Raw genomic sequence first — 27,977 nt, forward strand, 5'->3', positions numbered from 1 at the left:
CATTTCAACATCAAAGAGGACGTTCAACAAAGCCACCGCCTGAAATTATAGCTGATGTGAGAGCAGCAGATATTTATACACAGCTAGCCGCAAACACAAACATCTGCTTTGTTTTTTAAGTCCACCAGCCCCCCTCTACCCATCCTCGCCCACCCCCAGGCTCACTGTGAAGGCTACTGAGGCTTATTATCTTTCTTCTTGTCTGGCCAACAAAATAAAACAAATGAGTGATGAAGAGGAGGACAGGAAGTTTATACGATAACAAAACAATGATGGAGGTTAACCTGCTGTTGAGTTGGTTTCAAGTCACATCCAATAAAACAAAATGCATTTTCTATCGTTCATTGTCCTAGAGAAGCATCTCTGGTGTAAAGTGGAATGAACAGACACTGAATGACTGATTTGTAGTTTTTCAGTCAGTAATGTTCAATAAAGAAATGCTTACTCCTCCTGCTTTTAACAGCAAATCAGAGGTCACTTAAATTCTTGATGTATTTCATATCAACCTCATGTAATATCCCATCAAACACTGCTGCTGTATCTTACTAAAATGCACAAAACCAAGAGGAAATCTGACACAGAGCTGGTGTGTCAGTATCCAGTGCTGTGTTTCAACTAAACTTTCTTTCACCGGAAGGAAGTATATAGTATACAGTATTTGATCCTGCAGTTTTCACAGCCACGCCTCAATTTAGTTTAGTTTAGTAACAAGTTTAAAGTAGTATTTCATCCGTTTGACATTTCAATACCTCTATTCTCTCTCTCCTGAAAGTTAAGACCTTTACACACCAGGAGTGTGAAGAATAACTGACATAATACTCGCCTGCACGTCAAAACAAGCGTCATAGCGGCTGTAGTCTCGCTCACCAGACCTTTCTCAAGAAAAGAAAGGTCTGGCTGGGCCGACTCTCACTTTAAGATTGGAGAAAAAAACGCCCTGGCTGCTTGTACTTCTTTCAACCAATCACAATCGTTCTTGGCGGTGCCACAGCAACGGTGCGCTTGCAAAAATATTGCCGGGGGGAAACAGGTTTTGGTGTAACACCCCCACAAAAATATCGCCTACAGGACGCGAACCATGGCAGAAAAATGGCTACATCCCTGCAAGATCAAACACCGTAAAATTTAGTAAAGGACATGTTGAAAACTGCAACCTGAGGTGGTAGGGCGGGACTTCAGCAGGTGGCTCGTTCCGCCCAATGAGAGGCTGATCTTTGCAGTGAACTTCCACCCACTCAGACTATAGCGGCTGTCATGTGAATTTGTGTGCCATTTGCAACACTTGTACAATAAAAGATTGCAGTTACAGTGCATCAATACCCAGTTGTTTTTTAGCTTTTGAATCTATCAATCAATCAATCAATTTTATTTATAAAGCCCAATATCACAAATCACAATTTGCCTCACAGGGCTTTACAGCATACGACATCCCTCTGTCCTTAAGACCCTCACAGCGGATAAGGAAAAACTCCCCAAAAAAACCCCTTTAACTGGGAAAAAAAAACGGTAGAAACCTCAGGAAGAGCAACTGAGGAGGGATCCCTCTTCCAGGACGGACAGACGTGCAATAGATGTCGTACAGAACAGATCAACATGATAAATTAACACTAATCCATATGACACAATGAGACAGAGAAAGAGAGAGAGAGAGAGAGAGAGAGAAAGAGATGCAGGTAATGACAGTATCTTACAACAACATTAATGAAAGTAATAATATTATAGTTCTGGTTACTGCAGTACAATATGTTGAAAGTATGTATTAATACCTGGCAGTATACATGTGTGACAATATGTGTATAATAACAGAAGAAGTATGACTAATGACTAATGATGGCAGCAGCAGCAGGAGGCATCTGGCAGGACCACGGCAGCAGCACAACCACACACATCACGCTGTCCAGGCACCGCTGTGATATGAGTTAATCTGAGAGACAGTGGAGCACAAAGGCTCCGGAGAAGAAGCCGAGTTAGTGACATCCAGAATGGCTGAGTTAGCAAGATGCAGTAATAGGATACGAGAGAGAGAGAGAGAGAGAGAGAGAGAGAAGGAGAGAAGGGGCCCGGTGTATTATAGAGGGGTCCTCCGGCAGACTAGGCCTAAGTCAGCCTAACTAAGGGCTGGTACAGGGCAAGCCTGAGCCAGCCCTAACTATAAGCTATGTGGCCAAAGTACTGATGTGCACTGAGACAGTTCAGATTATAGACTATTTAAAGAGATGACAGTTCCCCAAAAGTGAAGCCAAAAGATCTTGACCTTACTGGCTGCAGTATAGGTCATAAACCCCACCCCCTCCATGTTGGTGGATAGGGCTGGGTGATATGGACAATCTTGGTATTCTCAGGCTGAATGACGATACACGATATACATGTCAGTATTTTCTACGAAATGGGCTACATGTTCAGTTGAAAGCTGCAAACTCATTCACGGCCCCAAATCCCCTCTTATTTTTGCTGCATGTGTTTTTTCATCATACAGCAGGGCAGGTAAAAGAAGTTAACCTGTTTGAGTTCAGCTGTTTACGGAGATGCAGTAAGAGTCTGTTGTCTGCAGCTCTTCATCAACATCTCACTGTGGCTGTTTCTGCTTTTACTTGTCCTCCCTGCAGTATCATTAGACTTGCCTTTATTGATGAAAAGCTGCTGAAAAAGTTCTGCTAGTTAGTTGATCATTTCATTTCCTATATTCTTCACAATAAAAGTCCCCCGTTTTTTTCATAAAAAACTTTTATTGTGAAGCACCAAAATAAGGAAACGTTGAGTTTTCGAGCAGCAACTTCCCACAACTTCTAATACTGCTGATATTGAAAGTGAATCAGTAAAATAAAGCAGAGATCTAAAGTAAAAACAGGACGCAGGAGAGAAACTAAACTCCAAATTACAGAGATTTAGTTAGAAGCTACTAAAGTACTGAGAGCTGAACAGAGAGACTATGAAAAACACCTCTCTCTCTCGTCTCCTGCAGACAGAGGTGAGTCGAGTCTCACAACACATGGTTTGTTTGAGAGAGAGAAGGAGAGTTTTGGACCTTCTGCAGAGAAGGTCCATCTCTGGCGCAGCTCGGCGTGGCATGGCACATCTAAACCGACAATGGAAATGCAAATTGGCGTATTTAGCGTAGAACATGCAACATATAGACCGATGTCGCACTGTAGACTAATGAACAGATAGATTAAACAGAGAAGCAGCTCTGTGTCTCTCTGAGTGTTGCTGGAAAACTCAAGTGAGTGAGTGGGGCAGAGCTGTGCGGAGAGAATGTGAGAGGAGGGATGCACACTAACGTGTTATGCAATGCAACTTGACCCTATCGATACAAATGGTACTGTCTAAATCTATATCTTGCTTGAAAATGTATCAATATATTGTGTACAGTCGTTACATCACCCAGCCCTATTCTTGGATGAGACATGGGCCAAACTTAAAAATCAAGCTACACCTCAAATACATTTTTCCCAAATATGGTTTCTATCATTTTAGGTAGTTTTTATCATGACAAAGTGTGTTCAAGTATTCCTTTTTTCTTTTCTTTTCTTTTTTTTTTTTTAAATAAGTTTGGTTTTGGTTAGTTATTTGATACTATAAAAAGGGGGGTTGATGTCATGATCGACAGCTGTGTGTGCCAGTTGGTGCACTGTAAATAATTTCACTGTAAAATAACAGTAAAGAGCTGGCAGCACAGACGCCAGCAATATCCCATAATTTTACAGTATTCATACTGTGAAATGACTTTACAACATATTACTGTAAAACAGAAATATGGTATATCTCTGTATTTCTACAATATACAGTAAAATACTAGCAGCACAGACGCCAGCAATATACTGCAATTTTACAGTATACTGTTTCATGTTTTCATAATCTATTACTGTAAAAATTAAATGCAGCATATTTCTGTGATTTTTTTGGATTTACAGTAACATCCTATTTGGCGTGTTCCTTTAAATCCTAACAGTTCACTTAGACAGGCACAGTTGACAATACAGTAACTAAATTTAGCACTTTAGAGATTAATTAAAATATCAGTCTTCAATGGGCAGTGTCAACATGAATAATGCTACCGTCCTGTTGGATGAGCCCATGAGATTTTGAGAAGGAAACAAAAGCAGCCTACTCGTATCTGCTTTGAACTATGGCAATAAACTAAAATTCTTAAATTGGGCTTGTCAGAGACTTCCCCTACCCCTTTCTTAACATGAAAACACATGAGATTAGAGTCTCATCCATACTTGATTTTGGGCCAGTGTCGACATTGGGAAATAAAAAATTCCAGTCACAATATCTCAATATATGAATTAACAAGCATGCTGTTCCTCAATTGCAAACCATTTTATTAATCTTACCAAAGTAAATCAACAAAAACACCCATAAATACAGGCCAACTGTTTGAGCTATTCAAATCTCCCTCTCACTGATAAATGACATATTAAAACTAGCTCGACTGCCTGTTGAGCTTCAATTTGATATCAAACATTCTTGGCAATATGAACAAGATACTGGCAAAGAAAATAAGACATTAATTATCGTTTTGTTTGTAGATGCAAGACCCAATCAGTGTTGCTGAAGCAGGACTTGTTGATGTGTAGCACGTCATTCAAATTCTGCGTCCTCCTCTGTAAAAACTCCTTTCCAAATGACCGTTTTTTAAAGTCTCTACAGGAGTTAACGGCAAATCATTTCCATCGATTTTCTAAAAGAAAATTGACTGTGAAAGAAAAAGCACTAGCCTAATGTTAGAATTACATTGTTTTATCAAACTTCTGACTGCGCTTAAAATTCTCCATTCAAGACCCAGTTTCCAAAAAATACTTGTAAGTACTTAATAAGTATCCTGTAGTTTAAAAGAACAGCATGCTGTTAAGGGCAATTGCTTACAGTGTGGGCTCACAATCAATGGTGATTGTCATGATTGGTTGGATGAGTGTCTGGGCAGGAATTCGACATTGTGGAGAAAGCTACTGCACAGACTCTGGTTCCAAATGACATCACCAGCACAAGATGGCAGCGGCCATATCTGAGATATTTTGGCAGGTACAGTGGGGTTAAATGGAGACACTTTATATACAGTCTACGGCTCAGACACTGACGGACAGCTGCTGCTGACATGAGTTCATGATGCAATGGTGAACACAAGCTGTAGTCCACTTTTACTTTCTTGAGCAGCATGAGGTGCCTTGCTCATGAGCCAGAGTGGTACATGAAGGAGAGACAAACTTCTTATCTCCCCTCTCTCTCTGAGATGTTTGCAGCAGGTTCTTAATCTCCTCATCCATCTTCCACATAATCTCGGAGTGGATGTAATAACGGCAGACATATGGCAGCGCACATGGAACACCAACACACTTGTTCAGCCTGTCAGCAGATGAAGCAACAGCTTGTTCAACAGCCACAGTTGGTGGTTCACCTAATAATGTCTCCAGCAGGTGGGCACAGTAATCTGCAAACTAAGTCTCTTTATGTTTATATATATTTACTCTAAGATTAACATGAAGCTCAGCAAAAAACTCAACATATTTATACTTCTGTAGAATGCTTTCCCAGATAGATAAAGCTAGATTGGCTCTTGAATCTATTAATTTGCGCACTTGCCAATTAAAGAATATCTGTTATCCTACTAAATGTAAGAAATGTTAAATATAACATAAAGTTGTTTAACAGACAAAAATAGATGAATATTCATAAAACATATTGCCATCTTAACTAAAAACAAAACTGTATAAAACCCATGCAGCTCATTTTGATTTGATCACCTACATTGTCACAACTTTGACTTTTTGTTTCATTTGCTCAGCATCAAACTACACATTGTTTTATGCATAGCTAACCAATAGCACCCTAATATGACAAATATTTGCTGGGGCAATGTTCAATCTGAAATCACAAAAAAGTTGAATAGTGTTGTGGGGACAAGAACAAATGGAATGAATTGATTCTGTATTTGTCGGCACTCCTATTCTCCGACACACCTGCTAGCCTGCTGCTTATTCTCTGGGTGTTCTTCTATGAGTGACCAGAGTAGACACAACTGGAACCCCAGTCCCGACCGCTTCGACAACTTGGCACTCATTAATATACAATGACATGATACACAAATTCTATTTTGTCCAGTTGATACCACAGATGCTGATAAGTAGTAAACCTAAAATTGCTTACTAATGTACTACATACTGCACACTAAATCTACACTGCATACTGCCTACTAAATTAATGATTAAGAATGCCATTAGTAGCAGACTGTTCACACTAAAGTATTCCCAAGCAATAGACCTACACATTTTCTGCACCACAACTGTATCCATCACAATGCTCCCAGGCCCAGCTACTGATAAGAAGACTGTTTACCACAAATGCAAATCAACGGGGCGTCGGTGGCTTAGTGGTAGAGCAGGCGCCCCATGTACAAGGCTGTTGCCGCAGCGGCCCGGGTTCGAGTCCAGCCTGTGGCCCTTTGCTGTATGTCATCCCCTCTCTCTCTCTCCCCCTTTCACACTTAACTGTCCTGTCCATTAAAGGCAAAAAAAAAAAAAAAAGCCCACAAATGTAAATCAACATTACCTCGTCCAGTCATTTAAACAGTTCAAAGGATTATTTTCTGTAAAAACTATTTCATAGTCTAGGGTTAAATATTTTTTCTACAATACATTATGTATGTGAGTTCTTGCATTTTTCCTCTTGACTGTGCCTTGACATCACTCATTTATAGCCTAATTATGTTACCCAAAAGTTAATTCTTTAAACGGGCACTTTGTAGGAATTTCTTCCATCTAGTGTTGAGATCGTATATTGCATTCAAACGCATAGCGCACTCTAGCGCCTCACTGTTTCAAAGGTGTATTGCAACAACGGTAGCTGCACTAACAGCGGTTAGCGGCACTGGTCGCTAACAGCTGTTAGCCGCTGTTAACTGTGATTCTCCTTCAGCAGCTCTCTCCACCTGGGCTACCCTCATGTTGACCCTCATTTTTTGAAATCACCGGTCATGTTGTCTTTTTGCCTTTTTTCAAATGCACGGCACTTGTGACTAGCCTGCTTGCTGCTGCTTTTCGTCACTCAGTTTTACATCAGACTTAGTATAAACAGTAAGTGTAAGATTTTGAATGGGCCCCTGTTTATAAATTTCCCTTCAGAAACTTGTGGGTGATGATACGGCCATGTCTAAGTCAAGCTAGCAACGTGGATCTATGGATAGCAATGTGGGTTGGTCGACTGACTGAAATTAACTTAAATAACTTAACTCAAATAAACTTAAATATCAGCTTTAAAGTGTTGATTTCCAGTCAATTTCAGCATAAGGATATAGGGAAACACTCATCCCAGAATTAACATAATCATACTGCTACAAAAGAATTGTAAGGGCAACATCAGTTGAGGGCATGAGAGGGTTCAGAGTAGTGTTGCACGGTATACTGGTACTAAAATAGTACCGCGGTACTAGAGTATTCCTAACGGTACTATACTGCATTTGGAAAATACCGGTACTTTGAAATTGATTCAATTCATTAATTTAGTTAATTTATTTTACTCATTTATGCACACAAACGCCTTTGTTGTTCCTATTGGAGCACAGATTGCGCAAGTGGTGTGTATGACAACACCTGTATCAATATTCGCAGCTGGCGCACGTGAAAAAAGACAAGAGAAAGTCTGAATCGCAAAGGGAGACAACACGAGACAACACAAACTTGGTGGAACATTTGAGTTACCACGCCATACCATTGGTACCATTACACCCCTACTATTTATTGTTCTAAAGGTTTGTATTCAAAAGGACTTTTCCTTAGGAAAAGTACCGAAGAGTATCGAAAAGTATCTAAATTCATATTGGTATTGGTACCAAAACAAAGATTTTGGTATCGTGACAACACTAGTTCAGAGCCAACACTGTATTCAAGTACATTGTACTACATTGTAGCTAGTGAAAATCTTGCTCTTGACATTAAGTGCAACTGTGGTTTGGTCAAGTAAAGACGGGTCTTTGATATAGGGTTTACAAACTGATTTTACCACTACAACTAAAAGAAAAACTGTCACAAGCTAATTTCAATTCAGCATCTGTTGTTTTCAGAGAGCTTAACATTCACCCCTTTCTTAGCCAACATAGGCTAGGCTAATTAGGCTAATTAAACAAGCTTTCTGTTAAACTACATCACAAGACACGTAGGTCCATTTAACCAATTCTCAGCATTTTTTTCCTCCATCAGTTAGGTTCAACCAACTGCTTACAGCGGTTTACTAGCTCTCCTCCTGCTGATGTCAACACAGATTGTTGTTGAGAGTTACTGCTCTGATACTGATCAGCTCTTTTGATAAGCCCTCAAACTGTATATAAGTCATGCCCCTCCTTGATTCTGGCTGCTTAAAGTAGAGATAGCGAGTGAATTGCTTATGGGGAGATTTTATAGCAGAGGTGCTAGGGGAAACACTGAGAAGCATTTGCTAAATCGAAACAACTCAACCCAGTCACGCTAATTCAGTCCCAGCTTGACTCATCGTCATATAAGCCAAATAAGGTTATCATAATGCTACTGTAAGAGATTCTTACCTTAAAGGCGCTGTATGTAAGAATGTGGCCAAAACGGTTACTGCACTCAAATTCAAAATACTGCCGCGAGTCGTGTCCGCCCCCCCTCCACTACAGATACGAGGTTGCTGGACAGCGGCACGCTGGAGACTGATTTGTTTGCCCACAGGCGGCTGCCGTGGCAGGGCTGCATCGCTGCGTCCTTGATCTTCGGTTTTCCAGTGGACCGTTCGAGCAAGTCCGGCTTCTCTGCTGCTAACGCTGCTGCCGGGATACAGCTGAGGAGCCGGCTGCTAATGCTATGTACTGGGGCACTGCTAACGCCAGGGCTACACTGCCCGCGGAAGCGCAGCGCACCGAAATTCTCGCGCGCGCCGGAGCACCTCCGTTCACATCAGACGCGCATTTCTCCACGCCGTCAACAAGCGATTCTGCTCCCAGCTCTTGTTTTTCACTGCCTGGCTTGTCAGATTCGCTCGCGGCTCGCGCAGAAAATAGACCAGACGCCGAACTGATCGCTGCAAATCGTGAGCCTGCCGCAGAGCTTCCCGGCGCGGCGCGGCCAGTGTGGACGACACAGTCGGTTAACATGGGCGCTGAAAGGAAACTGCCTTCTCTTCTCGGCGCTTCGAGGCTATTCGCGGCGCTTCCGCGGGCGGTGTGGCCCTAGCGTAATGCTGCTTGTCGTGCTGCTGTAGCTCAGTCGTAACTGTAACTGATGCTGAGACTCTACTGACTGTGTGACTGGTAGACGGCGGTGGGTGGCGCAACAGGCCAAAACACAAATTCAAAACATAAACATGATTTGCGGACCGTAAAATATTTTTTTAAATGCGAATATTCTGGCTGTACTATAGTTGTCGGTGAGATCAGTATGTTATATGAACATTATTCCTTAGTCTCTGTGACATATTAGGAGTATTTTATGACTATTTGCTTTAAATTTCTTACATATAGCTCCTTTAAGGCATGTGGACAGACAATCTTACAAAAAAAAAATTGTATTCAGAATGGCGATTTTTTTCCAAAGTTGACAATTTTGCACCCTTATTCCATCATCAGGTCATTTTTTTTGTGTGCAGTACTTGGGTTTATGACCAAATACCTGCAGAACCAATGACATTCCTGTACTTTGTGTTTACTGCTTATTATCAAATGTTAGCATGCTGGTGAACATGATCAACTTTATACCTGCTAAATATCAGTATATTAGCATTATCACTGTGAGCATGTCTGCATGCCATTGGCCAGGCCAGTCTTAAGGTTCAATAATACTCCCTTTACGTATTAAAATAGATATGCCCGTTTCAAACGTTTTAAACGTCACTACGCTCACACTTTAATGCATCCTTTATGATGACATAGATACAGCCAATAGATGGCACAAATTTCACACAACAATAAATAAGGTGATGGTGGAGCATAATCTGCACAAGACACAGAGTTTCTGGTGAACCACTTGAACATAGTGCAATGCTGTTTGTCCATAAACACAGAAAACACTTCTGTGTCTGGACAATCTCGTAAGAAAACATATGTGGTTCAGCTCAGAGAACTTCTCCATCTTGTACCTCAGCAGCTGTGTCCTCTACTGACTGGGCAAACAGCATGATTCACACTTTGTTGAAGACCGAAGTTGTAGATGCTAGTGTTAAATCATCTGGTCTGTCCTGACACAAACTCTGTGTGGCAACTGAAACAGTTTTCGGCATGTAAGGTAATTAAACTCAGAACTCCATATGAATGCTTGAACCTTGCAGAGTTTTCCCTAAGGATGTTGCAGATGCTCGCCATATAGATACCACTGTATAATGTGTAATTAGGAGTATAGCAGCACTACGTGAAGGCTAATGAGCAAGAAGAATTTCATGAGAGCCACCGCCTGTTTCTGTGTTTACTCCAAAAATGCTAAAGCTCTGGCAAAACAAATCCCTGATGGATAAATTATTTGAAACCCAGCGTTCAAAAATAATAAAGTTTTTCAGAAACCAGATCAAAGAGGAAGCAGTGAGGAGGGCCGTTTAGCCACTGAGCCTTTGATATATGTCACGGTTTGGTTGGGAAATGTAAAGCGGCCATTCCCTTCCTGCCTCATCCTCCTTTTTTCTCTTCTGATGCAGCTGAAGTTCAGGTCAAGTGTGATTTTAGTTTCTCTCCTGAATTATTCTACTATTCCTGTTTCCATGTCTACATATAGCTTTGCATTGGATTTATCATTTGTTCCTTCTCTGGCTAACTAGTTTTTTGTAAGTCATGTACTGTACCAAGTGGCTTTAACCAGTACTGTTAATAACCCCTAATATTCACTGTTTTCTTTTCACTGAAGCTGGTTGTGCTGACCAGTCCACTGCTACATGTCTCCTCCTGCTCAGGTTAGGAGTTCTGTCAATCAGTGCCCCATCTACACCTCCCTCTGAATCCAGTTGCTCTCTCCATCAGTTCAGTTTATTGTCTTGAATATTGTCGTGACACAGTGGTGGCTGTCTGAGGAGCAGGGGCGGAGAAAATGAAAAAGGGCTCCATCTGCATGCAGTATAGGACACTAGGGAGCAGGAAATTTTCAAGCATGAAAAGTAGCTTATATGGCACTGTGATGTGTTTTTTATTTTTTTATTTTCAGGGCGCCCTTAAGGGCACTGCATCGCGTTGTCTCCACTGCAGTAACAGTAACTTCACGTACCACCTCAGAAAATATTAGGCTCTCCAGCTACCACCACTTTTCATTTAATACACAACTGTGTATTAAATTGACAACTGTGTATTAAATTGTGTATTAATTAATTTTATACAATGTAGTGGGGGGTTCTTACTGCATCTCTTTTTCAGCTTAATGGTTCTTGGCCTGAAAATGTTGAAGACCTGTGGTCTATGGTATGGATATTTTGATAGCATTACTAATATTAAAATGTATTTATTTTTTTATTTTTAGACTTTGGAGAGTCCTCTGCATACCACTAGAGGGACCTTGCATGCCAAACATTCAAACATGGGGCCACCAAAGGGGGTTCACCTCCCCTGAGTCCATCAGTGATGTGACATGTAGATGACACAGATGCAGCAGTTGCACGAGATAATAGAAGACAGACTGATGCTCATCATTTTCAGCCATTTCTTCATCATTTTAGTGGCTGAGGTGGAAGTGATGTCACCACCTGCCACCCCCCTGCAGAGAACAGTTAAATAATCTCCTGGCTGTTGTAATCCTGTGACATAACAGGCTGGCTAAACGCCTCCTGCAGCTATTTCTCACAGACTGTGAATCTGCACCAGACAGATTTAAAACACACAAACAGCCAAGTCTGGAAAATACAGATTTGAACAGTTTGAATGAATGAATGTTTGCTCCTGAAGGAGAAACACTAACAGCCATAACATTACAGTCAAGTGCATGTTGGTTAACTTTTAAAGTTAGGACAAATATACTAAAAGCTTTTTTAAAAAGATTAAAGAAAACTAGTAAATCATTGCAGTCAGCATCAGTGTCTGGTAGGAAATTAAAAAAAAATGCAGAGTAAAACATTGATACTAAGAATTCAGTTATAACTCAAGAGACATATGATTTTACATTAACTGCCTTAACAATGTCCAATTTTTACACTTATCTTTGTATGCTAACAGCCTGAGTGCACTGTAACCACCAGCAAAATCAAATCTTGTGTTGATGCATTTGTTTGATATTTTCTGCAGCTGGATCAGGAGAGCTGAAAACTAAACTGCAGGTGAACTGTGCACACAGACTGAATTCAGTATGAATTAGCACCCCCAGCTAGGGAAGAATAATCTGTGATATTCAAATATTTTCCAATGATGTATCAGACAAAAAATTTCCAGCCAGATATTTTCCCCACATTCGAACAAAATTTCAATTATCAAATAAAAAGCACCAGCCCCTATGACCTACACAATGAAATGAAATTCTTGACACTGGTAATGTAAATGTTTCACGCTCCTGTCTGCCATTACGGCTTTTCAAATGATGAAGACAAAACTAGCAGAGTAGGAAATGATCCAATCTGGTTCATCCTCAAGTGCTGAGGTAACAGTACAGAAACAACAGAGAGATGGACAGAAATAAAAAACAAAACAAAAAAAAAACACCTGATCTACACAATGTGCTGCAAAATCAACCAGCCGGAGAGAAATTCCACTGATTACAAGTTTCATTCATTAATTACAGACACTGGGGGACGGAGAGACTAAACCAGTGGAAGCATGCTCCACTACAGCTGATGTAGAATCACACAAATACAAAAAAGAATGAAAAAATAACAAAAAAAAAACCCTCAAATAAACAAAGTCCCCACTATCAGACACTTACTGTTAGAATCGTGCCCACAAGGAGATAATCAACCAGCTGTCTCATGTATCAAGTAAAGCTCAGATGCCGAATATAATCAAAACCAGAATATTTAAGAAGTTGCAAACATACTCATATTTCAGTGTTGACTCACAGCATTCATGCATAAAGAGGGTGTAGGAAAGTGAAGAGGCTCTGATCTACTTTAGCCAGCGGAGGGCACTCCAAGTGCAGTAAACACTGAATGACTTGTGATGACATTTTACTCACCAACTTCATTATAATCTGACACAGTTACCAACAAAACCAAAAAACAGCTCATCACCTGATCCAATAGACTTATGACATTTGAGTCTAAGTGCTAAAGCACCACCATACAGACGATACAGCCTTTTGATCTAGATAACAATAACGCAAAGAGTTATCAGCTATGCGAGCGTCTCTGTGGGGCAGAGTGGGGATGAGGGGTGACAAAGACACCTTTATCATTGCTATAGCTTTAGCCCCTTTTAGCTTGCACGAATAATGATAACACTCAGGTCCCTCCCCCCCGATAGTGGGCAAGATGCCCATCGACGTCCCCCTTACCAGTTTGAACATGTGGCACCCCATACATGAAGGTCCAGGAGAGGACAGGACACATCCAACATTTTTCCAACCCACTTTAAATGAAACCACGCCCACTCCTGTATGACGAAAGCCTTAACATCTACAGTAGCTTGGGAGATAACAATATGGGGCACTGAATTTGTTAATGTTCCCACAAATGAGAAAAATCAACTAGCACACCCGCAGTCTCTCTGCCATACTCCCACCACTAGGAAGCTACTTCACCAGGAGGAGAGCAGACACCAGCTCCGGATACAGACCTTAAGTTAGCAGCTGTAGCAAATTGAATTCAGCCTGTGCAAACCTCAGCACCAGGGTTTGCAGCAGGCTGGTGGCCAGCTGCAGTGCTGGATCTAACCTATGTAACAGCATCAACAGAAAGTTTGCAGATCAGGTGGGGATCGAGGAATCAAGTCCCCGGCTTTGGGGTTTGTGCTAGCTGAATTTAATTTGCTGTGCCGCTAAATGAAGGTTTTTCTCTTAAGCGGCTCCCCCAGTCTCCTCCTGGTGAAGTAGTCTCGTAACAGCAGGAAGTGGGGCTGAGAAACCTGCAGAGGTCCTAGCTAGCTAATTATTGTCTCATTAGTGGTCTGATTAACAGTAACTTTATGAAATTCATTGCCCCCATATCGCTATTTTCCAAGCAAAAAACAATTTGCACTTTCCAGGAGTTGACTTACTTCCTCTGATTCAAACATGTTTTATATGCATGAAACTAATGTTCTCCACGACAGTAAGGTGTATGACCGGTCACAACATGTCAACTTAATAATGTCCGTTACACTTGAGACTTCCAAGAGGTTGGAAGGTCTGAAGTCAGTTTCCACCCATTTATCAGGCAGTGTAGTTACCTCTTCAATATATTTTTATGTGCAGGTCTGTGACAATTTGTACACCAAAATAGCGCTTGCCGGGTCCAGCTTTGGCTATGCGATTGCCTGCTGCCATCAGTCTGATTAGCTGTATGCTTAGTTCGTAGGTAGTAGCTCAAACTTGATAGACACGCACAGACACACACGTATATATAGATATAGATATGTATACATATCTATATCTATCTATATATATTTTTATAAATATACATACATATACATATACATATATATATATATACATACCAAATACGTCAATATCAATATTGTAATGATACAGTAGGGTTGATTATTGGTGCTTTCACAAAATATTTATACAATAAGATTCTTGACAAATAATCTTCAATATATGGATATTATTACTGAGTAGTTAAAGGCAGATAACAGCACAGCTCGAACAGTCTGGGATATTGAGAAAATTGCATCACTTTACTGTAATGTAGGCTTTAAAACCAGGAAAAGACAACTCTTACAATAAAGTCATATCCAAAATCTGAGACAGTAGTAGAACATGACTGCCTAAACCAAATTTCGTGGAAATCCATTAAGTACTGTGCAGACATTTTCCAATAAACTCCAGCTTCAACCTCATGGTGAGGCACCAAATTCAGACAGATGTTACCTCTGGGGAACATGAATGTCTGTATAAAATTGCATGACAATCCATTCAGTAGTAGTTGCGATATTTCAGGACCAAAAGACATTGCCACCCACAGTGTTGTAAAACAGTTGCAGATTTGAACATGTAACTGATCGTTGATTTTCTTTAGCTGTTGACGTCATTTTTCTGTCTATATTAAAATATGATATTTTTCTATGCAATCTAAAAAGAGTGCATGCATTCATTACAGCTTTGTGTGTGTGTTTCAAATGAACCTCTGAGGATCAGACTAAAATCTCACCAGCTTCATCCTGACCACCAACTTGTATTTACTCAAACTATCACATTTCATTCAACCACATCCTCATCATCCATGTTTCACATCCTCCTCCTGTCCACCACACACTCACCTCATCTCCTCTCATATCACATTCCTTTACAGTGCAATTCAGACTGACAACTCCCAAAATAGTATTTACTCGATGACTGAAGGTGTCGTGTTTCCAGGCTCCACAGTAAACACAAGATAACATGTACGCAACTAAACACTGAAACCAGTTCTTCACCAAACACAGCTGGACTTTTAAGCCAACATACAGACGGTGTTGTTACTGAACATGGAGAAAACAATCTGTTAATTCCACTGAAACACAACACCTGTTCAGAGACGCTTTGAGGAGGACAAACAGAGGCAGAGTGGAGCATCTTCTCAGACAGAAACATCTTTGACAGAACTCGTGTGGACACAGAAAGAAAACTTAAACTTTGAACTGAGAATAAAACCATAAAGATAATAAAGATGAAAGCATCAGTCTGTCTTGTGTCAGGATGGATCATGATAGATGCACTCACACGCTTTCAAATCCACAGAGAGACAGACCAACACAGAGTTTTTAACTCTTACCTTTCATGGCAGAAATCACAAAATACATATTTATAATCCAGACTCATGGAGGAAACAGTGACAGGAGTGTGTGTATGTGTGTGTATGTCTGATCGGCAGCAGCTCTCTCTCAGCTCTGTCATCCTCGCTGCTCTCTGCGCCACATGAGGATCCATGTGACCGTGACATCATCAGCCACCCACTTTGTTGGGCCCCGCCCTCTCATGTCCTGCCCCCTGACTGACATGGCTGTCAGCCAATGAGAAGTGAGAGAGAGTTAGGCACTGATTGGTTGATTGGTTCAAATTCACGTTAAAGGAGAATTCCAAAAGGATTTTTTTTTTTTTTTTTTTTTCCACATTTGCTATTTTTGAGCCTTAAAAGCTGATGCGTTACAGCAACAGTGTGAAATGTTGGGAAATATGCTCATTTGCCTTCTGGCTGACAGTTAGATGTGAAAGTTGATATAACTCTTAATTCTGTTAAATTGTGTATTATTTTAATTAGAACACTTGATTTGCTCCAGTGCAGCCCTTACTTACACGCATTTCAAAATGCGTGTAAGTAAAGTGGTGACTCTAAATTGCCCAAAGGTGTGAATGTGAGCATGAATGGTTGTCTGTTTCTATGTGTTAGCCCTGCAATAGTCTGGCGACTGTCCAGGGTGTACCCCACCTCTCACTCAGTGTCAGCTGGGATAGGCTCACAAGAACAGGACAGTTTGCAGTGTTGCTCGCAGTTGTAGGGGTTGTGAATGGAAACATATCCAACAACTAACATCATTACCCTGATGTGCTGATCACCGGAGGCCAGCTCCTTATCATTGCTGCTTTTTAGCAGCCTTAGGACACGAAAGCAGAATGAGATACGTAGTAGATGTTGCAGGTGTATTGATGGAAACACTGAACATGACAATGCACAGTCCCAGAACACCAGCATCCTTCTAGACCTATAATGTAGGCTAGAAACATCCACCATCCACTGGCAATGCTTCATGACATGAGTAAGGGAGAATCTGATGGGGGAGAGATATAGATGGTGACTGACCGGTCGTTTTTAACTGATGAATGGTTTTCATCTGAGGAGAAGTACTTGCATCCACCCTGTTCAGTGTCTGGACAGGGCACTGTCAAAGTCTGCATAGGGTGTGCTGATTATGTGTGACAAAATAACTTCATATCATTACAAAAACTTAACTTTTAAATTTTAGACAATGTTTCCTTCTCCACTGATTCAATTATTGAAAGATCCCTTTCATCAAGTTTTTAACTTTGTTAACATGTCAATATGGTGTTTTTCCAAATGCTACAAAAAAGCAGAGAAGCACAGTAAGCAGCCAACACCATGGCTGAGCTTTTTTCCCTGTTAGAACTGCAGTGTACCAATGACAGTCTCAAACACACAGAAAGTGACTTTCCGTGTTTGTTACATCACAAACCAAAAGAATCATTGTTGTCAAATTGGCGGTGGAGCTTCCTATATCATTAGCATAATACTACAGCAAAATTAGGATTATCAGAGGAGAAGCTGGTGTTTATCTAACAGCAACACATTATAAGCTGTTAATGTGGTCAGGCTATAGGCTCATGTTATCTATTACTTTTTTTACAAGCAGAAGTTTGTGTGTTTGATGAGCAGGGTCGAAGGTAGCAGATATACTCAAGGCGAGTGGCTGAGGGATGGGACTAATTTGCATATTTGCCCATAGATCCCTGCATACTAAATGAGGTAAAGGTGTGAAGTTACATCTAAGCCATTTTAATGCATGGAGAGTTGTTGGGGGATTTAATTAACGCCCAGAGAGAAACTTTAATATGTTCATGATTTAAGACCTCTGTCAAATTTTAAATGGTTGAACAGTTTATTAATGAACTTAGAAAAATACAATTACAATTGAAAAATGAATACACTTCATATTCTGAATTTAAAAAGTTGTCCAGTCTTACTTATTCAAAATAAAAGCCGCTATAAATGACCAGTTGGTGATTGCAAACGATGTTGCTTTAAAGCAGCTGTGCAGAACTTTCTACCATTAATAAAACTGTCCCTAGTTTGTATCAACCCCCCTTGAAGATCCACATATGAGCCCAACAGCGACAAAAAAGCCTTTCTCTATATGGCTATTTAGCGTAGCCTCACTCGGGTCGGACACACAGCGGAAGTCAGCAAACCAGAATACGGCACCCGAGGCGGAAGTGATTCTGCTCGCCTGCAGCGATTAAACCACAGAAGAAGAAGGAGCCGTGTTTACAGTGTTCTTCAAGTAAGCAGTACGCAACGGGCATTGCTGAACACATAACACCTAACAGTTTTACCAGAGATGTATCTATGAGGACTTGGTTGTACTTTTGATGTCATGGCGGATAACAAAGGAGCATCATCTAAAATTATCTGAGTGCTGATCCTTTTCTAGAGCACACTTCTTGTGTTTATTTGAATCTGACTGTGACCATGAACACAAATATACAGCAGGCAGTTGTCCTCAGTTTATAAGAAATTCAGAACATTTATGAACAGGTCTTACTTTACTACTAATTTGTGTGTAACCTTAGCATGTTAGCATGTTTCCACTAATTACTTGGACTGACCCAACGTTAGTAGCGTTAGCTTTGCAAGCGAAGGCTGCAGGTAACAGCTTTGCTGTGTTAGGATTATGTTATGTCTTCACTGTGTATCTAAACATAAAAGAATACTCTGACGATTTGGGAGTTATGCCCTTCCTCTATCATTTTCATATTGAGACAACATGATCGATATCTTTTTTGTGTCTGTACATCCAGTGGTTAGCATCCCGATTAGCATGGTGCTTATAGGGGGTCAGTACGTCCTGCGCTGTGATCCGCGGAAGGATACACCAGTGAGCAGGCACAGACGTAGCTTGTAAACAAAACTTAGCTGTTTATTTAGCCATGCGATATCTCCGGACTATAGTAGCTGCAGTGGACGACTTTGAACATGATTTTGAAGAGTTTCTTGTAGCGGACACAGATCCAGAGCCATTCCTGTTTGAACCAGAGTACACAGATGAGGAACTCCATGTGTTGGATGCTGAGCGGGCGAGAAGACAGGCTGAGTCCTCCGCTCCCATTTTGCTGCACAGAATGGGATTCGGTGCTACCATCGTTGTGAAGATATATCATCAGGAGGAAAAGCGCCGCAGAGAGTGCATCACAAGGAGTGAAAACTTTGCAGCAATCACTAATCCTGGCGTGATTGAAACTTTTTTTCATGTTCCTAAGATGAACTGGGAAAAAACACCCAGGCCTGCAGGAGCTGATGGACAGCTTTCAGTCGGGTGAGTAATATCATCCGTGTCATCTCTTTGTTTGCTTTTACCAAGTGACCTAGCGTACCTGTCCCAGAGCCAGCTGCAGCTGTAGCTCACCGGTGTATCCCTCCGCGCAAGATGTACTGACCCCCTACAAGCGCCATGCTAACTGCTGAGACCCAGCCACTGGACGTACAGACACAAAAAAATATCCAGAGAGAGAAAGGGCATAACTCCCAAATCGTCGGAGTATTCTTTTCACGTAATAATGCGGACTCAGCAGATGACTTGTTAACTGTTTATTCCTCCTTACACCGAACGTACACGGCTGCTTCTCATTGTTTCCAGTAGCACAACAACAGTTACTACATTACCCAGAATAACTTGAGGCTCACACTACTACGGTAGCCTTAGTAGCTCAAAATACACAACAGATTAGATCAGAACAGAAAGACGACAGGAGAATTTACTGAGTAATTTTGCTGTTTCCACTAATTACTTGGACTGACCTGACGTTAGATAATCCTCTCGCTCTCCAAAACAAATGCATGCAGTAATTGCCGGTTGCAGTCGGAATTTTAAGACACCAGGCTGTGGGTGTCATACCGCTTCGACCAAAGGGGTGCTATAATCAACGAAAATGTAAAGTTCCACACAGCTGCTTTAAGGGGTAAAAATATTTTCACCTCAACAGTTATTTGAGAAAATGGTTCTTAATCTCATGTCTTTCTGTTGGTGGAGACTGTTTTAAACTAAACAAGGCGTGTTTGCTGCCTCCTTTCGTCACTGCGGTTTACAAAACAAACAATTCAAAGAAGAAGAGAGACGAGGCATGAAGAGGAAGGAAGGAGGTGTGATGCAGGCGACAAGAGAGAAAATAACTACAGGACGAGCGGGACTACAAGAAACCACAGAGAAATGCAACTTCAGCAGAAACCTGTCCACCAATCACATCTATCCATTCATCCTCACAGCTGCACAATTCTGAAGATACCCATCAACTTAGAATGTGACCAACCAACAAACAGTTTCACACACAGGAGGTCGCATTAACAAGTCAAAACATCTGTGGATGTTGGGCAGGCCTGAGAAATAAAATCTGTCATCATCTTCAGCCTGGAGGAAGTCGACTCAGCACCACCTGGGCGACTTTACTGTTCTCTGTTGTATTCAGTCACCTCAGCCTGCTGGTGTTGCAGTGTTTTGCATTTTTGGGCACATCAATAACTCAGATAAAATACCTGATTTGCTAAACTTTGACCCTAATTATAGCCCTGTGATAGTCTTGTGACCTGTCCAGGGTGTACCACGCCTATCGCCCAATGTCAGCTGGTATAGGCTCCATCCCCGCACGACACCTAACAGGATAAGCCTCAGGATAAACGTCACGGAAAATGAATGAATGAATGAGCCTAATTATCATAAGCAAAGAGCAGTATATGTAATTCAGGTCGCAGCTTCTTGTTTTGCTGTGAGATACATATTTGATTTACTTTAAGTATTTTACTGGACTCTGAATCAACAGATACTGCATAATAAAGCACTCAGATTGAAACATCCGTGACGTGGAATATACACTGTATGCTTTTAGAAATGTTGTTTAATTCCAATTTATACTGTAAGCTCACGATTTATGTTGTTCATACTGTACATTCAGATTGTCAGGCTACGTGTTAAATAGACAACAAAATGGCCTGTCAGCCCCTGCCGACTGTTCTGGCTATTGATAACTGTCAATAAAGATTAGTTTGAAAGCTCCAGGCAAAGTAGAAATTGCTAATGGAGTTCTGTAAGGTTATACCTGTACAGTTCACAGTAATGCCTTATTGCCAATGTTTCTTTAATTTATATGGGTCATGACAGAAGGAAAAGGAAACCTCCATATTTTGTATCCACGTGATGCACTATGTCGCCATGGCACTATTGAATGCTCTTTTTCCCAATTCGGGCAGGTGCAGTGAGAAAAAAAGGCACTGATCTTGGGGAACTGACTCTTGGCTCTGCTTCAGCTATAGGTGCGTTCGTAAATCCAATCTGGTGCTCAGCACTAAAATGAAACAGAGCGCTCTGTCTCATTAACAAACAGTTAAGTAAATCACACATTTACTGCACTTGGTTCTCTGAGGGCCCAACGTATGTTCTGCTGCTCTGAGAGTGTGGTGGTCTGAATAACCGAACAGTACATTCTAAAGCACTTAGAATTTATGAAGGATCCAGTTCGTGCAAGAGTGTGGAGTGAGTATTTCCAACTGCACCCCATGTGAGAGCATAGAGATGGCCGACAAAAATTTCTGACATGTCAGAAATGCATCTGAATGTCCGATGGATGGTGAGGAGCAGCTGATTGAGCATGATCAGTCTCTGCTCCCTCACCATACACTGCGTGGGAAATGACCTCCAACAAAGCTGAAATTCAGTCCAACTCTAAAATGAAGTATTCTATAAGAACTTTAAAAAAAAAAGAAACGGTCCACAACAGGCTTTTAATCAGAGTAAGCCAAGTGTAATGGAATTCTGAAGGATTCTATCTTTAAACATGACTTTTGCTGACCTGCTGTATCACCTCTCCACTGTGACAGTGTGGAATTTAAGTGCCCTTGAGCAATGCTCCAGTGGATTTATGCAGTGGAGAAAAACAACAAACTTCCTTGAAAAAAAATCAAGTTGAATCACTGAAAGGACTGAAGTGCAGCTCCAACTAACAGGGCACTTCACCCAACATCCCACTCTGCTTCATAAAACAAATCCCGGCTGAGCTGCAGAGCATCATTGAAAACGATTAAGCCTGAAAACAGGCCGGCAGAGTAAATATCAGTGTGCTGAAGACGAGAGGGCTGCAGGCGAGAATGACTCCTGCCAGCTGAGAGAGGAAACTGAGGAGCAGCAGGAGCTTCATTCTTCCTCCAAATTGGCAGAACAGGGGGACGATTTACGCTCCGAAAGGCTCGTCGGCTGGCGGCAGAGCTCTCCGCCTCCCCTCATCAGACCCAGTCAATAGATTCACAGCAGCACGTTACGAGTTGTTTGGAAAATGCCTCCACAGCGCCTGAAGGATCAGCGTTTCTCCCTCCGATCATCCCACGCACAGACGACTGCAGGAGGATCTCACATTCATTATCCATCCTTATCAGCTCTAATGAGAGAGACTCGGCTCTGGCAGCAGTCCCCAGTCACACATTCATCCTCATCTATTCTGCACACTCGCAACTCTCACATGTTCTACAGTAAAAACTGCTTCTAATGAGGAAAACATAAACTTTCTGTGCACCATAGAGAGCAAGAGCTGCATTAAAAACTCATCCGGTGAATAGGTTTCAGTTCAGCTGAGACCACCTTCCTCTACAGATCTCTAAAGAGTCAGTTCAACCAAATTACAAAAAGAAATATTTCAAATTACTGAACCTCTAGTGATATCTAGTCACGCACACAGTTTTGCTTTATTCACCCCAGTACTATCGAAGTGAATTAAACTTTGTTTGTATGGCTTGAAGCATCAAAAAAATCACATCATGTCTTTTGTGATGCAAGGTGTCTTAATTATTTGGGAAAATCCAAAGACTTAAACTATTTCTATTAGAATGACTTCTTACTGAGGAAATAGTCCCCGTCAGAACCAATGACAGATATATCTACACCTTGACACACAAGTGAAAAGCTGAAGGTGCAAACTTTTGGAATAATGGAGTGGAGTTCCCCAGGTGACATCATCCATCTATGACAACCATCTCAACAGACGACAAACCTCAACACATTCATTTCTTAAACAATCAGATGATTTCCAAACCAGATTACTATAAAATAAACAGGCCTGTGTCAGAGCTGAGTCCAGCTCCTGGGCTCACGACCAGCATCTTAAATGCCTTTTTCATCCCCAAATCCACCAGCAACAGTCACTTTCTTAGCAGATAAACCAGAAGAGCCAGTGATGACAACACAGCTGCCTCCAAATCAGAACAGTTTAACCAGACTTGGGTGTCATACCTAGTTCCCCTTTCAACAGACAGCTGGTGAAAAGAGAGTAAGAAACAGTGAACTTACATGTGTGTGTCTTCTTCACAGCTGCTGACAAACCTGCAACACAGAAACAAATGAAAATGAATCATTATTAGCTCAGATCAGGTGGAAGGTTGGGTTTGTCACATTATTGTGAGTACATGCCACGGTGATACCTTGTGCTCTCTCAACCTGCTCTCATTCCCAGATTGTCAAATACTGATGCTTTGTCGTATCCCTCTGTGTCTGGTGCTGACGCACGGGGCATCTTTTAGCATCTGACACCATTGGTCACAAGCAAAACCATACAAATTGTTAATTTTTTTTCTAGATCCTGGTACAAAAGGATCGAATGTAGGAATTGTTTGGAGAAGTTTTCATTCCATTCCACTGGGTTATTTCAGTCGATACCTTCAAGGATTCGAGTACCTAACAACATGCGACTATGTCCGATGACATGACTGTCTACAAGTCGTAAACATAAATGAACTCCCTCCCTTACTTTGACAGATCACACCGGCTGCTTGAAATGGTAAAATTTTGTCACATCAAAAAGTTGATGAAACAATGAAGAAGACCAGCTTTACTCCTCAGCTGCACACAGAAAAACTAAACTGCTTCATACTGTGAGTCATAGTATCTTCTGTTACAGTCATCAGTGTCATCAGACAGCATGTGCGCCTGATATTTTGGGGTAAACGTCAAGACACAGCAGCAGCAGAGTGACGCAGCTCGCTGTCTGGCTGCTTTCCAGGAGGCCACAGGGGGCCAGAGATGATCCTGGGGCCAAAATCTGTTGGGGCCACGGTGACTCGCTCCTCTAGTGACGCTCCGCTTGCTTGGCCCATCTGGACAAGGTCACAGACTGTGTTTGCGTGTCTGTGTGTGTGTGATTACAATCATTTCAAGTCTGTGCTTGCACATCAGTGCTAACAGAAAAGAAGTGGAAGCATTTACCATAGCGACCAGGTCATCATATTAAAAACATGCAGAACATTTGTCCTTTTTAAAAAACACAGATGGTTAAAAATCTTCAAAAATTTCATATTGGAGGAAATTCTGATTGGCTCTTTGAACATGCTGAGCATATTGAAGGGCAAATAAGAAGTGCATTTTGTTTTTTAGTTTTTACAACCCCTTTCAGCAGCTTGTTACATACAGCTTAATTGTGATGAGAATTCAACATGTTGATCTCATGTCTGCATAAACTTCTAGTGATGGGTGGATGTATTTTTTTCACAGTATCAGTTCCTTTGACTTGATACATGTAACTGTATCGAACCTTTTAAGTTTCGATACTTTCTGCAAAATATGGTGTCAGTTTCTCCATGACTGCAGTGTATTACATCTTAGGAAAATTGACATTATTAAAGATAAAATATTCATTTGAATGCACTGATTCAGCATCCTTCTTGTATGTAGCTAGGCTATGTAAGCTCATTACAATGTTACAGAAAACCAACTGACCAATGATCTGTCATTCTTTGAGGGGAAAATAGCAGACGTACCAGCTACCTCCGCAGCCTTGTGCTGTATATATGTTGTGTTGGAGTAATCTAAAAAATGAGTTACCGATTGTATTTCATGGCTCACCTGATCAGGTTCCTTTGCTTGTTGTTCTCAAGGTATTGTTTAAACACTCAGATGTTTGGCCTCGGCTGGCAGACGTCTGGACTCAAGTCACTTTTAACAGTCACAACAGCAACATAGTGAGGACGAACCTGAAATATTCCTTAACTGCTTTAATACGTCAATTGTGAACCACAAATTGTGTAAATAATGGAAATAGCTACTATGACGTCCTCCATTGTTTTGTTTTTTTGACTGCCATTTTGAAGCCTTGAGTTCAGCATTTTGACGGTCGCCATCTTGATTTTTTGGAGCCATAACTGACCATATTTGGGCGAGAGGCTGGAGCTGTGGAGGATTGAGGGGTGGATCTGACCAAGAAGCTGAGGAAGCTAATGGTAGACAGCCTGTCACTCAAGCGGCCTCACCCTCAAATATGTGTAACTTTAAGCCTTAATAAAATGTAAACAGGTAAGTTATGAAAAAAACTCACCCCCTGTATATTTGTCCTGAATGTTAAAATTAGCTCAAGTGACCAAAACTATTTTTTGTACCAGGCTGTAAACATGTTTATTTCTGTTGTACATTTTAACATAGGGGTCAAAGTGGCCATTTGGTGAACTGCAGTTTTTGGCACTTCTACACTGGCTTAATTTTTCAGCTTCAGAGGTTGCTGTTTGGTGTGAGTTCAGATTAACATGAAGGCCACAGCTGCACAAGTGACAGACTGAATGTGTTCTGCCCTTGTAAGAGCAAGAAATGAATGAATGAATGTATTACTGTCTTATACGGATAGAAAATACAAATTAAACCATGAAATGTGAACTGTGAATGAGTCCATTTTAAGCTGTCAGATCAGCCTGAAAAAATGTAGCACAAAAGACATAAAGCTCGCTGCTGTCCAGTGGAAACTATGTATCTTTTCTGTGATTTTGAATTTTTAAAATTGGTTGAAGGATTTTTTTTTCCTGTTTCTTTCTATATGACTGTGTATCTATGCCATTTATAACTTAAGTGCTTTGAATTGCCTTGTTGTTAAAAGGTGCACTGGCCTTGCCTCAAGCATTGGTCATGTCAGAATAAAGCTGTTATGAAACATTTATGTAACATACACCAACATCTGAGTGACAAAAAACCATTACTTTAACAAAAATATGATGCCAGCAATGTTACATAGAACAAATTTAACATGAAACTAACTGAAAGGGGCTTATGATGTTTGTCTTATTCCGCTCAGTGACTTGGTTTGCAACAGCATGATGCCTCTCAGTGTAAAAACACTCCTCAGTGTGATCAGGGTCAGACAGCAGGAGGAGAGAGCATCATGGTGATCCTCACTTTTTATACCAGTTTGAATACCTGTGGAGCGTTTCAGCTGCAACTTCATTTTTAATCATTTAAATTAATTAATTAATTAATTAAAAAAAACCTGTATTATGGATTTTTTAATTAGATCTTTTTAAAGCAATCAAATCCTGTGCACATACATCATGTAATATGTATGTTTTCCATTCAGCTCTCACCCTCTGGTACAGTTCACCTCTCCTGTCAAGTCTCCTCCCATCAGCCATCTGGTCGTCTGCCATCACACACATACACAAACATACACACACGCACACACACGACAGGATGTTCCATCACTGTCAAACAGCCTGTGGAGGCAGACATGCAGCGCTGCGTCTCCTTGTTCAGTCCTTCCAGTCACCTGAGATTTCAGTCACCTGAGGCCAACAAAACTTTATAAAGACTCTAATGATATTTGTTGTATCTAAATTTATTATGCAGCCTTTAATCTCTCCACTGTTTCTTCTTCAAGTTTCTTCTTTTTTCAAGTGTCAGCTGATGCATAGCCTGGTCTGATACTACATAACAAAGCTGCTCATTGCGCACTCACGCTACAACCTAGAAATGTGATAAGATAGAACTGACTTGATCTAAACAAAAGTATTGTGCCAAAGATGCTCAGTAAACATATTCAAACACACAGAGACACACACAGCAGCACAAGATATAAAATGTTGATGAAATATGATTAAAACCGTAGTCTTCTCCATCTGACACATCTTTTTATTGAAGCTGTTGGAACTATAGAAACACAATGATGTTTACAGAGTGGAGATGCTGCCCTCACAGCTGATATTTGATTGAATTTGATTGACATACAGCTACAACAGACAAGCTAAATGTTGTGATAGAAAATCTGACAGGTCTGTGCCAATATTCACACTTAAAGTTCCAGGTAGTATCAGTTTGTGGGCTCTTCACCATCACGTGACGCTCACTTAACCTAACACCACCAGTGTTGACCATGTTACTCTCAAAATGTAATACATTACATATCAGTAGTTATCTTCACTTAAAAGTAATAAGTTACATTTACAAATTACTCTCTGTGTAGAGTAATAAGTTACTTATTATTAGCAGAATATGATATGTGTATGTAGGCTATATGAATGGAAACACACTGGACATGATAACACACACGATCACCGGCACCCGTCTATAAGGTAGCGTGTAATGAATGACATCACAACCTTCGGATGACGTTTCTTCTGTTGGTGCACTGGCAGATGTAGAGGGGTGTGGGTGAATGAAAATGAAGACAATAAACAGTTTATTTCGGGTGTGAATGTGTTACATGACACTGTAAATGTAATAATATTTCCTGAAATCCTGCTGGTATTATTACCTTAATAATAACAGACCAGCAAAGTTCTGGACCTCATATTCAAAAGGACTGCTGTGACAAGTAACACATAAATAATTTAATCACTGTCTATCACAGCTGTCATGGGTTTTTGTTGATATTCTGTTATCTTGTGGACTTCGTTTTGGAGTTTTCTGTTTGTGCTCTTCCTTGTTACATGTAATTAATTTATGTTTAATCTGTTTCCTGTTTTATGTTGTAGATTCTAAAGGGGGGCAATCAATACAGGATGCACATGGAATTAAAGGAGTACTTGGATATGACACGTGCGATTTGCAAGCAGTATCATATGAGAATAAATGCTCTGGGAATACTGCAAAGATTAGGGCTCACCTCACACGCCACCATTCAGAGAAAGAGGTGCTGAGGTCAACGCTAAACTCCCTCCACCGAAAAATCAACCAACACTGGACACACTTAGCTTGACAAAACTACCATCCAACTCTGAGAGAGCTAAGAAAATAACACAGTCCATCAGCTACTTAATGTGCAAAGAGCTACGTCCATACAGTGTTGCTGAAAATGAAGGCTTTTGTTACACATTAAAACCACTGGAACCCAGATATGTGATTCCATCCCGAGGTTTTTTCATCAACACATCTTGTACCCAAGCTCTACAGAGAAGTGAAGCGTAAAGCCTAACCTGCATGTCTTTGGACTGTG

General features: G+C 40.9%; 1 protein-coding gene across 1 annotated transcript in view; it reads right to left on the bottom strand.

Annotated features, from left to right (window-relative positions):
- The window catches only part of LOC125901168 (nuclear receptor ROR-alpha A-like), a 48,757-nt gene extending 32,819 nt beyond the window's left edge, over positions 1-15,938 (bottom strand). The window contains exon 1 of the mRNA XM_049596614.1: positions 15,799-15,938. Coding sequence (XP_049452571.1) covers positions 15,799-15,826 — 28 coding nt within the window. The 5' untranslated portion in view covers positions 15,827-15,938. The remainder of the gene's footprint in view (positions 1-15,798) is intronic.
- Positions 15,939-27,977: the final 12,039 nt, after the last annotated feature.

This window comes from Epinephelus fuscoguttatus, linkage group LG2, assembly GCF_011397635.1.
Source record: "Epinephelus fuscoguttatus linkage group LG2, E.fuscoguttatus.final_Chr_v1".
NCBI lineage: Eukaryota > Metazoa > Chordata > Actinopteri > Perciformes > Serranidae > Epinephelus > Epinephelus fuscoguttatus.